Raw genomic sequence first — 12323 nt, 5'->3', positions numbered from 1 at the left:
TCCATTTCTCTTTTTGCCGTTACACATGCACACTCACGTTGTTGTCTTTGACCTACACCGGCAACGTGTATATGGATATATAAAACAATGTCCTGTAGAGCTAAGTCTAATTCACTGTGATGGCTATCTCAAGGAACCTCACATAGTAAGGCAGAGACTGTACACTATTCTAGGTAGAAGAGAAACCCAACAGTTCACACATGAGCAGACACACGGCTGTAGGTGGAGAGAGAAAACATCTCTGGCAGAACCAAATTCAAAGATGCGCAGCCATCTGCCTCAGCTGGTTGGGGTGAAAGGGAAAAATGGGGGAGAGAATTCATACTAAAGGCTCCTAGTATTAAATGGAGTACAGAGGAGGATTTGGAGTTGATACAAGTATATTTGTATGGTTTTCAAAGGTAAAACCTTGTGTAAACATAGCAGAAGCTCCACAGCAGAGCGTCACCAGATCAGTATCTGAACAGTGCACCTGCCGTTGAGCCCTGCACATGCATCCAGTGTGGACCTAACCAGTAAGTCTGACCTGTCTTCTCTTTTGTCTCTCACAGAAATCTGAAGCCAAGCTGGAGGAGATTTTGAAAGAAATAAAATCCCTCAAGGACCTGGTCAGCAGTCAGGAGAAGCGAATCATCAATCTCGAAGAGCAAATATCCAACATTACCATTTAAAGACCCAACTCTCCCCCCCAACCCCCGCTGTAATTCAGGACGTTCCATTGGCTGGGTGGTGGGCAGGACCGGTCACTGCCTTATCTCAATGACGGTGTTCGTCCGAGTCCTGCCTAGCAACGATCCCTAGCAACATTCCAGATGAACTTCTTCTTCTTTTTCTTCCTCTTCTTAGCCAGCCCCCGACCCTCAGTTTAACACAGGTGGAATAAGATGGAGGTTTGGCAAATTTAACTGAAAAACAAATTTCTCTGACTTTTATTCTGTGGCAGCCTTTTTTTTTTTTTGTTTATTTGTATAAAAAGGTCCTTTTTTTGTTTTAGAGTGAACATTACAACATTATAGTAACATTATTTTTAGGTAGCAGTATTTCTTTTCTCCTTTTTTTTTTTTTTTTTTTTTTTTACCATACACCAAAATTCAAATGTTGCCAAAACCTTTTTTTACACCTCTTCCACAGTATTTCTTTGTCTCTCTTGTGGGAATATTTAAAATGCAAACAGGGAAGCTTCAAAGCGGTAAACTACAAGGAGAGGAATTAAAAAAAATTAAATAAAAACAATGAAATAGAAGAGGACAATTAACATTTGAATTTAGTCTGAATATAATAATAAACATTTAGCTGCCACAGTCCACTCTAAGCACCAGATAAATCATGGTTGCTGAAGCTGAACAAATCAACACTGGCTTTCTGCTCTTCCTTTTCATTCCTGCTCTGACCTCTGCGTGTGGACGATCTTGATGTTGTAGATCGTCCACACGCGACCACTCCCATCATCCCGTCATTAACTTGCACTTTGCGTTTATTGGACAAAATGACACATTATACATTCCGCAGTTGAATGGCACATGTTAGAATGTCATTCCTCCTCCTGACAACACTCTACTGTAGTGACGCGCTCACACTGGTTGGCATGTTTCCGTGCTTCCCGTGGAAACTCCAACCTTTGTGCAGGAAAAACTCAACCCCTGCTTTATTTTTGTAAGAGGTTCAGTGGCCAACGTCTGTGTTTAACACCCACAGGTTAGTGCCAGCGCACGTCTTATTTTTCTTCTTATGGATAAAACAGAAACCATCTTTAGATTCTGTCAAATCAAACAGGAGCTGATATGAAATGACACCACGTAGTCACACATACACAGACAAGACAACCTCCTTTTCTGCGACCTGTCTCCGTAGACGTTCCTGTAGTGTTTCTCGCCTCTACCCTGGACAAACTGAAAAGTCCACAGTTAATTTCATCCCTTTTCTTGTTCCTGTGCTTATATCCCTCTTAGCACTTCCACTCCTCGTTTTTTTTTCTTATTTTTTAATTTCTCTGATATGCCCAGCCCCCCCCTCCCATTGAATATAAATAATGAACCATGGAATTGTTCACTCCAATATAAAAAAAAGAAAAAAAAAGCTCTATTTTTTGATGTTGTAGATTTAGCTTCCCAGTGGGAAGCAGAGACGGGTAATGGTTCAGTCTGTTGTTTTGCCTTCAGTTGTTGTTGTTGTTACCACTGTAAAGACCTGAAAGTGCCATAAAGGTGACACGAAAGTGTTTGTAGGAAGGAATGTCGTGCAAGTAGATTTGTGTAATAAACGGACGAGTCGGTAGGTGCCCAGATTTAAAAACCACTTTGAGGTGCTATTTAGTACAAACACTCGAGTTCTAAAGGACCCTGTTCCTCATGTACTGTACGTCAGCCACGTGACGAGATGACATCATGAACTCCTATCAGCCCATTCCAAATGCACCAGGCAGCATTTACTGGTCAGGGTTTGTGTCCCCCTTTTTTGACTCTTTTCCACCTTGGTACGGGTATTCAAATCATCGCCATCATGATGTCAAACCGAGAGGCCGTCGGCTGATCGAGGCACAGCCTTTCCAGCCGCCGCCTCCACCGCTGCCGTGGCTTCTAGACGCAATTTGAACAGAGAGTCTTAGAATCGTAGTCGGAGAGAAGTCGACAGAAGTCAAACTGACGCTCTCTAGATTCTTTATAGCACTGATGGCACACGAGTTCTGTGAGTAGAGATCCAAAGGGACACTGTAGGTGGGAGAAATGTGCGGTTGAGCGATAGATGTACGTTTGTAATTAAGGTCTAGAAACTGAGTGAAAGCTGTGTAAATAACATGACCATAATTTCTGTAATCTTTTTTTTTTTTTTTTAATCATGTTTTTTTTGTTTTTTCGTGGTTGTGCTGAAGAGGGTATTTGTGAGGGCGGTGGGTTTCTAAATGTTTTCCCCGTGTCTGTTGTTCCCCGCACCTTTTGCCATAAATGTACCATGAGACAACAGGAGCCTCTGTTATATTGGAGGTCGTATGAATATCAAGAACGAACCAGGATGGAGCCTCACGTCGAGGTCTGCGCAGCATTTTTGTTCATTATTCTTGCTTCAAGTATCAAGCATTGATTATAAGAAAAATTAATAAAGAATTTTTAAAACTGACCTATCATGGAGTTTTGTATTTGCATGTGTAGTCTTTGGTTTGTTTGTTTATTTGTTTATGGTGATTACGAGGCCTGCAATGATTAATCGATTATCAACTATTTTTTAAATCGATTTTAGTCTTTTTCAGCTTCTTAAATGTGAATATTTTCTGGGTTTTTTTCCTCCATTTGACAAGGAAATCATTACAACTTAAAAAAAACAAGAACATTGTTTCCACGTTTGGAAAACACCAATATTTTCTCACATTTATGGACCAAACAAACTCAATTAATCGAGAAAATAATCATAAGTTGCAGCTCTAGACATTACTATGTTTGAATATGTTATCTTTCACTGTGAACGCTCTCAAAACTATAAGGCTGGATTCATCCTCTACTTATTTATTTTGGGGAAAAAAGGGACAAAATACACCACTATTTTTGGTAATTAGCTTGAAACATTAAATCTGCATCACTTAGTCTTATGTTGTGGACTGTAAGCTTGACTGACAAACAGACAAAAACTTGGAAAAACAGTTTCTCAGTATAGAAAATAAGAATACACTATATGGATGAAAATATTGGGACGCCTAACAGAGACTGTAATAATGTGTTCAAATGCATGTACAGTACTTTAATATGGATTGAAAAAATCTCATTCAGTCAAACATACATGCAGTTAAAGGATATTTTATGACAGTGTAATCAAATGTCATCTTTCAGCTTATGACGTCCTTCTAGTAAAGATGGTGTGGTCCTCACAACTTTAAAGGGTTTTTCTTAGGGTAGAGACCTGGTTTTAAGGTTAATGATGGGCTTAGGTTAAGGGTAAGGCATTTAGTTGTGATGTGTAAGGTTAGGATAAGGAACTAGGGAATGCATTATGTGTATGAGTGTCCTCACAAAGGATGCTGTACAAGAGAGTGTGTGTGTGTGTGTGTGTGTACTTATCAGTAGTCAATTTAATATTTTGGCTGTACCTCACAACTTTAAAGGGCTTCTTCAGGGTTAAGACTTGGTTTTAAGGTCAGAGCTGGAGGTTCTGAGCTCCAGACTTCTGTCAAGTGTCCCCAAACTAAGTTTTAAGCCTTTGCTAAAAACCTTCCTATTTTGCTTTGACTAAACCAGTTGAGCTTCTATTTATTGTTCATCCAGTGGTGCGAGGACTTCTTGGAATTCATGGAATTATTCTTTTTGAGGTACTACGCGTTGGAAAAAACATAGAAAAATTGCCGTAAAAGTGTTGCAAAATGGCTCAGTAGCGCCCCCAAAGGTTAAAAACCCAGAAGAAGTGCCCCCGAACTTTGTCCTACACTGACCGATCAGCTCAAAACTTCATACATTGCACAAGAGTTCGACCATGAACACGTCTATGAACATGAACTTGACCCAAAAGGGAGTCAGCCATTTTGAATCGAGCCGCCGTTTTGCAAACGAAACAGGAAGTGCCCTGTAACTTCACCGTACATTGACCGATCTGCTCAAAACTTCACACGTGAGAATGTGTTGTTTCCATTGTTGTGTTTCTCCTGTTATTTGATGACTTTCCTCATTGTATTTTATATAAGTACGGTAATGTAATGAACTTTGGGGCAACAGGGTTGTTTTTAAACGTGCTATATAGACACGTCTGACCTTGACCTTGATCCCTGTACAATACAATGACATTGTAAGTATTTTTTGTGGACTCCAGTAAGAGTAGCTGCTGCAACATAATGATAGATCCTAATAAACGGAACTAAACCACTCTTGTAAGTGATCGCCTTCTTCACAGCTGAGCGTCCGACCATATCCTATTTCACACCTTCCGTCCAAATAACCGAATAACATAAAGACGGCACAAGCACGGCTTTAAATAGTAACGTGTCTGCGTAGACGCAGAGACATATATTCGGAGGATAAGTGCTGCCTTAAAGAGCATGGAGTTTATATGTTCGCTCTGTACATGTGTTTTGGGATGAAAGAGTGCTCTCGCTCTCTGCCCTGGTCTTGTAGACAGGCTGTAATCAACATGGACCAAATTAGAGAGGACTCAGTGGGAGGCAGAGAAGTCCTGGGACTCGCCCCGCCAAGTACAGAAATACCCGTTTCCCTCAAACATGGGACTGTTGCTCCAACTGCAGTGTCTCTGCACTCTAGACACAGAAAACTCACGGATCAGTTGTTGAAAAGTTGAGCTTTGAATGAGTCTATTTTGACAAAAATTCCACGATAAAGACGTTTTTTTACAGAACCATCTTCTTCACATGTATTAATCCCCAATCAAATGTCATCGCACACAGTCACTTCAACAATAATTGGAGTTAAATAAACACAAAACATGTAAAGCTGAGCTATCTAATCCCAAATGGCTGCTCCATATGTGCATGAGGATGAACGGAGGGGATGGGAGGATCAGAAACAGGGAGGAGAAGCTGAAAATAGAGGTTTGAAGTGAGGAGAGCAGAATGTGTACGACACAGCAGGGAGGAGCGGATGCTCACAAGCTCTGCCTCACTCTTACTTTCCTCTTCTCACTTTGTCTCTCCCTCTTTTTTCACCCCAGTCACTGGCGTCTGCGCTGCTTTGTGCCGTCCACAGAATAAACCCGGGATAACACGCTCGGTAAGTATGTTTTTCTTTTATTGAAGGGTTTAAGGTGTATTTTTATCATGAAACTAAGAAGGAAAAATAGTTTCTGTTATTTCAGAGCAGTTTATGCAAACTGACACTTGTCAATTATGAACAATTAGTTCATATTTAAAATGTTATTTGTTGAAAGTAGTAAAATACATGCACTCTATTTACTAAGTGCTGCAGTATTTGAGGGACTATTTTCTTTTTTGTCAATCATTTCTACTTTTATGTGCTTTTAACCAATTTATTTAACAATAAATGTTCATTAACAGATTAGGATTATAGAGGAAATGCATTATTAAATATTAAACAACTGTATTCAACTATTTTAATTATAATTCAATCCAATAACATTCAACAATAATCACATTAGGATGTTTTAAAATGTGTTTTTTTTTAACAATGTGGCATTACTTCAACTTGGCAAAGTAAAAATGTCATGATAAAACTGAAGGTATAAAAGGATAAAAGTTTTAGGAAATAAAAACTACCAATATATATTTATTTAGAGATGAGAGTCTGTGTTTCTGCTCCACCCGTTTTTTTTAAAACATCTGTTGTTTGACCGAAACGCTGTTAAATGCTTACTTTTATTGCTTTTATTCTTCAAACTCTAGTTCAGATGCCAATATTTTACAAACAAACAACCACTTTAGAAGTTCAGAAGACTGAACTTCTGGTAAATGTTATAATTGTCGGTCGACAGGGCTGCTGCAACAGTGTAGGCAGGGCGCGCAATTATGTGGGGCCCAGATCTGAGAGAGCAGGGGGCTCACAAAAACTGTGGATTATGTTAATCCACAACAGGATCAAGGTTTCCATTAAAAATTTCACAATTTTTGATTGAAATGGTCAAAAATTAAATAAAGGAATATGCATTATCCACAGAAGGATAAGAAGAAATTATATGACGCCGTGAATAAAGATCACCAGTAACTATTAATGTATATTTTCTTTGCTTTTTCAGTCGTGTTAAATCAGGAATATTTGGAATGCGGCAGTATCAGTCTGCCCAAAACAAATTTTATACCAAGTACTAACCTGAGAAAACATTGAGCTCTTGAAGTAACATCATTATCACTAACGTTAAAAAACAGTGGTGTAAATAAATAGGCGGAGCAAGGTCAGCTACAGACTTTTCACAGGAGGCTCATTTATTCCCAATAATCATTTTTATTATTTTCTAATTTTCTCTCATCAAATACCCTAGTTTACACAGTAGAATAGTATTTCAGATTTTTCCTCCAAGTACCACCAGAGGAAGCTTGCGTCCCACAGTTTGAGAACCATAAAGTTAAGGGCCGCTATAAGAGTCTGTTGAAATGTCCCTGAAGGCCAAGACATCGGGGACATTGTCATTCAATAGGTGCAGCAATAAAACACAAGATGTTTAAATATTTCACTTTGTAAATCTGACTTGAAGTGGCTACATTTTTTTAATTGGGTACTGCAATATTTATTTAAAAATGCTGGAGAACATTGTCCCTCCTCCTGCTCCTCCTCTTCCTCCTCCTGCCATGACGCTGAAGGTTGCCAGGTGGTCGAGGCAAATTTATTTGTACAAGCTTGTTATTATACGCTCAGTGCAGTTGATAGAAATAAAAAGAGGACAAAGAACCACAGATTAAAAATGTTTAAACACATTCAAACAATGGAACACATGAACATGGCACATAAATAGAAACCATTGTTGAAGCAAGACAAAAGAAAAATAAATATACAATCTTAAAAAATCTAAACTATACACTTTAAGATAAGTTCAGTTAAGGATTAAGATGACAGAGAACAGGAAGACAGATCTATGAGGAGCTTCACTTAAGTCAGTTCAGTTAAGAGCTTTATTGTCCCCTAAGGGGAAATTAGTTAAGCAGTTAGCTGTATATAATAAAAGAAGTAAGTGCCATGAAATGAATATCTGTTGTTTTTGACTCTGGGGAGCCTGTGTTTCTATCTCCATCTGTGTCGACATATCATGGTCCTTTTATAATTTAAGTTACACTTACTGTACACATGATTCTTTATATATATATATATATGTAAATCCACGTCATTTGAAATGGCTTAATAACATAGTGTCCGTGTCGAGAAAGAAAGGCCTTCAGTCCAAGTTAATGTCGACCCGCTGGTAAAACATGGGAAATGTATTTATGGCTGTAATTATGGGGGACGGAGGGGCAGCGCTGTCTTACAGTATGGATGTACATCCAGGAGGGAGAACCAGCCCAACATGTGGTCCAGAAGAGACCAGAGACCAGAGAGCAGAGAGCATGTTTGACCACACAGGGAGAGGGGAGGGGGCTGTTGAGTCTAAACCAGCAGCAGCAGCAGCAGCAGCAGCAGCAGCAGCAGCAGGTCGACTTCAGTGATTAGAAGCTCGTCTCTACAGTGTAATTACAAACTGTGTTAAAAAGATAAAGTAGTTTTAAGTGGAAACAGGCTGAACTTTGCCCTGTTTCACAGCTCTGTGTCAAAATCCCACTTCACATTGTGATGGAGAGAGAGAGAGAGAGAGAGAGAGAGAGAGAGAGAGAGAGAGAGAGAGAGACTCAGAGTCATGGAAGAAGAGTAATAGTGGGTCGAGACAGTTTATTCAGCGGTTGTAAATGCAGGTTATATCTTCATTAGGTCTGTGCTGCAGTGGGAGGTGGGAGGTGGTGCACAGCCAGCTGCTGCTGCTGCTGCTGCCCACAGTAAATATAGAGGCCATGGCCACAGGTCTCCCACGCCTCTGTGCTCCCTGTGCTCCCTCTGCTGTAGGACTTCCTCCTGGCTTTGGTGTGGTGGACGAGTGGCCTCCCTCCCCTTTACAAATTATAAGGGCGACAGCAGCAAACTCACTGCCTCCACCCCAAATAAGTAATGGCTACTCTGCTGCCTGCTAAAATAGAACTGGTGCGACACAGAGACACAGACGCAGAGACACAGAGACAGAACATGGAAAGACCTGAGTCAAGACGGATTCACCCTTTAAAATTGTAAAAATGTAATATTATATGTTTGTAACGTGTGACGTGTCTGCTGACAGAAAGACATTTTGACACTGAAATAATCCACAGAGTTACAGAGAGGTGGAAAAAGTCGATTTTTGTTTTCCACCACAAAACTCCTCTAATTTGCTTTATATGAGCTTAAAGAGGTCCTTTCTCTTCCAGATTTTAAGTTGGGCTGCTTCACAGACCTGGACAGGCTCTAACTACCATACTAAAATATACAACTACTATAATAAAAAAACAAAACAATGATTAGATCTTTGTAATTAGTGCTGCTATAGTCTTTTCTCCTTCTGCTTTTTTTAAACCAATTTCCTGTCCTAAACATCCTGTAACTGTGGTAAAAAGAAAAAAGTAAGTTTGACAACATTGTTGCCTACTAACTGTCCTGACCTTTGACCTTGTCTGACTTACTTTCTCTACCACAGTTACAAGATGATGAGGGCAGGACACTTGCTAAAAGAAGAAGTAAACACTGTAGCAGCGCTAATTACAAAGATGTGTTAGTTGTTGTAGTATAGTAGTATAGTAGTTAGTATATATTATAGTATATCGTAGTTAGTGAATATTATAGTATAGCAGTTAGAGTCTCTAAAGTAACTCATCTTAAAATCTGAAAGAGAAACAACTTATTTAAGCTCATATAAAGCAGAAGTTTATTTCTCAGCCAAACTGTAAATAAGTGAAACCTGGTACAATACGCATACATAAATGATTGTTTGATTTTTGTAAACATTTAACCTAATTGATTCATTTTTGTGTGTCAGCAACAGCTGGAAAGTGTGTGTCTGTGTGTGTGTGTGTGTGTGTGTGTGTGCCCGTGTGACTGATCATCATCGTCACGTATAACATGACTGTAAAAAATGTGATTTGTTTAACATTCACCAGTTCATTTCAGGTCAGGAGGTGATTCATTTATCCAAAAGAAGAAGAATATATTTTAAATTCTCCATCTTGCTATCTTTAAAAAATTAGGCATATGGTTTAATGAATAAAGTCAGGGGTTTAAATCAAGTTCCTTATTTAATTTCGGAATCAGAATCAGTTTTTAAACTGATTTTGATTGAGCAACTATTTAAAAAAAAAAAACCATTTACTTAAAGAGGACAGAATTCTGTGGATTAATAGTAAAAGTAGTGTTTTTGAAACGGTTAGCTTAGCATTTCCTTCAGGCAGAAACAGACGCAGTGTTGAGTCAGTGACAGAGAAGATGTTGAGAGTGAATCTGAAAGCTGATCTGGACGATCTCTCTCTTATACTATCTGTTCCTGAACAGAGAGGATTATACTATGTATATAAACTTCATAAGTATATAATGAAGTCAATTTTATTCGAACTTTTTTTGAATTTCCCAATCAAGAAAAGTACAGAATTGGACATATTTTTTGTCAGACAGATTTTCATCCCCATCCCATATTTTCCCCTCACACACACACCGATAGAACAAGGAAAGGAACGAGTAAAATAATAACTGCCCTGTTAAACAGCTCTTTGTTGTCATTGCAGGACTCAGAAGAAGCAGAAGATGAAGTCTCACGTGGTTTTGACGCTGCTCTCACTGTGCTGCGGTGCCTGTCACGCCGCGCCCATGTTCTACAACATGTCCATGGACGGCAGTGGTGACGATTCAGACCTGGGCCTCCTGTTCCCGTCCTTCTTCTCCACCCGAGCGCCCGTCCTCCTCACCACGGCCACCGGAGCTCCCTCACTCACCAACACCATCACCACCACCATGATCCGCCTGAAGGACTTCGTCCTGAGCCGGGTCGTGGACTTCCTGCAGGAGCACATGCTCATCATCATCGTGGTGACGTCCCTCCTCATCGTCATGGTCTTCATCATCTGCTGTGCCTCTGCAATGAGTCACAAGCGTAAGCTGGAGGCCTACAAGCCCACCGCTAACCCGCCCAGGAAGAACGCGGCAGATAAATCTGTTGGATTCAAGAATTCTGGCGAGCTCCACGAGAGGCCGTACGCCGTCGACCACGTCAAGAGGGTCCAGACTCAGAGCATGGCTTCACCCAAGCACCTGCGCACCCCCTCCAAGGCTCTGGTGGGAGAGCGGGGGAGAGACGTGAGGTTGTCGCCGCGCCAAGAGGTCAGAAAGGTCAAGCAGGTCGAGGAGGTGGAGAAGCGGAGAGAGGAGCCCAGGCACAAGGAGCCGGTGAAGCACAGGGAGGAGGCGCAGCAGAGCTCCAGCTCCAGTCCCCCTGTCTGCACCTGCCACCTGAAAAAGGGCCACCATTAATAATCCACAGTCGAGGGTTAGGATGGTAAATAAATAAATAAATAAATAAATAAAACAGGTGAAATGTTTCAACCGTGACGTGTAACTTAAGACAGGATCACTCAGTCCTGGTCCTGGAGACACTACAGGTCTTAGAAGTTTCCCTGCTCCAACACACCTGATTTAAATGAATGAATGGATGGATGATGAGCATTTGAATCAGGTGTGTTGGAGCAGGGAAACTTCTAAGACCTGCAGGACCAGAACCAGGACTGAGAACCACTGACTTAAGAGGAAAGAAGAAAAGAAAAGGTTGATTTAAGCAAAATGGGTCAACATTTATGTAAAGCTGCAGCAGGCAGGATCGCCGGGAAATCAGCTGACGGTTGAGGGTCATCCACAGGTTATTAAACACACACACACACACACACACACTTTGTTTTGTGTCTCTATCTTGAACTGAGGTAATCTCTTGTTTCATCTCTGATCTCGGGTCAAAACTTAAAACTCTCCTGTGATCATTGTGGTCATTGTGGAATTATTGATCAATATTGCAAATTTTAAAAAAAAAGAAAAATCCTGCTTACTGTACTTTTTTTTTTTTTTTAATTATTTAATTTTTTACAGTATGAGAATATTTAAGTGAAGCCTTTTTATATGAAAAATCACGAGGGCTGCAATGCATTTCTTAAATGCTCCATTTGACAATAATCATTTAACACCTAAAAGATTTTGGTTCGTGGGCAAAATTAGACATTTGAGCGCATGATTTCCAGGTTTGAGAAACACTGATTGAAAAGTAGTTGCAGCCGTAAAAATCACCCATTTTTGAAACACTAAAGTCTGTGTCTACTCATAAAAATGATGATATGGACAAAGGTGGTTGGTGTTCTTGTTTCTTAGGATACATTTCAACAGTAACTTCCCCCCCCAAAAAAGTAAAAGCATGCATGTGTTTTTCTTAACATATTTAAGATTCTCCGTGTGTTAAGACAGAAGGATCTGGTCTGTCTGTCCTGCTGTACGTCAGTCACGTCTTCTCTCGCAGTGAAGAGCTTTGGCTCCAACTCTTTGTTGCTGTAAATATAAAGCAACACGTGAGTCGCCAGTAAACTTGACTTAAACTCTCTCTCTTTTATATTTTAAACGCTCGTATTTACCTTACCTTTGCTTGCATAATGTTTTATTCAGGAACCTTTTTCACAAAGCTTCGTACCAAAAACATAGTTGAACTGTAAGAATACAGTAAATTCATGTGTTTGTCGCCATAAAAGCTTTATGAATAAGTGTTTGAGCTTTTTTAATACCGGTAATACTGATGTATATGAATAAAAGTGTTTTATTTTAATGTGATTTGTGATATAGATATTTGGCTTGTTGTGCTGGAAAAATCAC

At 39.9% G+C, this 12323-nt stretch overlaps 2 protein-coding genes across 2 annotated transcripts in view; both read left to right on the top strand.

The window, feature by feature from the left end:
• Positions 1-3114, top strand: part of coro1ca (coronin, actin binding protein, 1Ca) — a 28088-nt gene extending 24974 nt beyond the window's left edge. Inside the window, exon 11 of the mRNA XM_058636350.1 lies at positions 552-3114. Coding sequence (XP_058492333.1) covers positions 552-671 — 120 coding nt within the window. The 3' untranslated portion in view covers positions 672-3114. The remainder of the gene's footprint in view (positions 1-551) is intronic.
• A 2436-nt stretch (positions 3115-5550) lies between these two features.
• Positions 5551-10970, top strand: tmem119a (transmembrane protein 119a). Its single transcript, XM_058636300.1, has 2 exons — positions 5551-5699; positions 10208-10970. The coding sequence occupies exon 2, from the start codon at positions 10227-10229 to the stop codon at positions 10947-10949; it is 723 nt and encodes a 240-aa protein (XP_058492283.1). The 5' UTR covers positions 5551-5699; positions 10208-10226; the 3' UTR covers positions 10950-10970.
• Positions 10971-12323: the final 1353 nt, after the last annotated feature.

The sequence above is a fragment of the Solea solea genome, chromosome 8 (assembly GCF_958295425.1).
Source record: "Solea solea chromosome 8, fSolSol10.1, whole genome shotgun sequence".
Taxonomy (NCBI): domain Eukaryota; kingdom Metazoa; phylum Chordata; class Actinopteri; order Pleuronectiformes; family Soleidae; genus Solea; species Solea solea.
The sequence above is the reverse complement of the archived record's forward strand: the minus strand, read 5'-3'. Positions and strand labels throughout refer to the sequence as shown.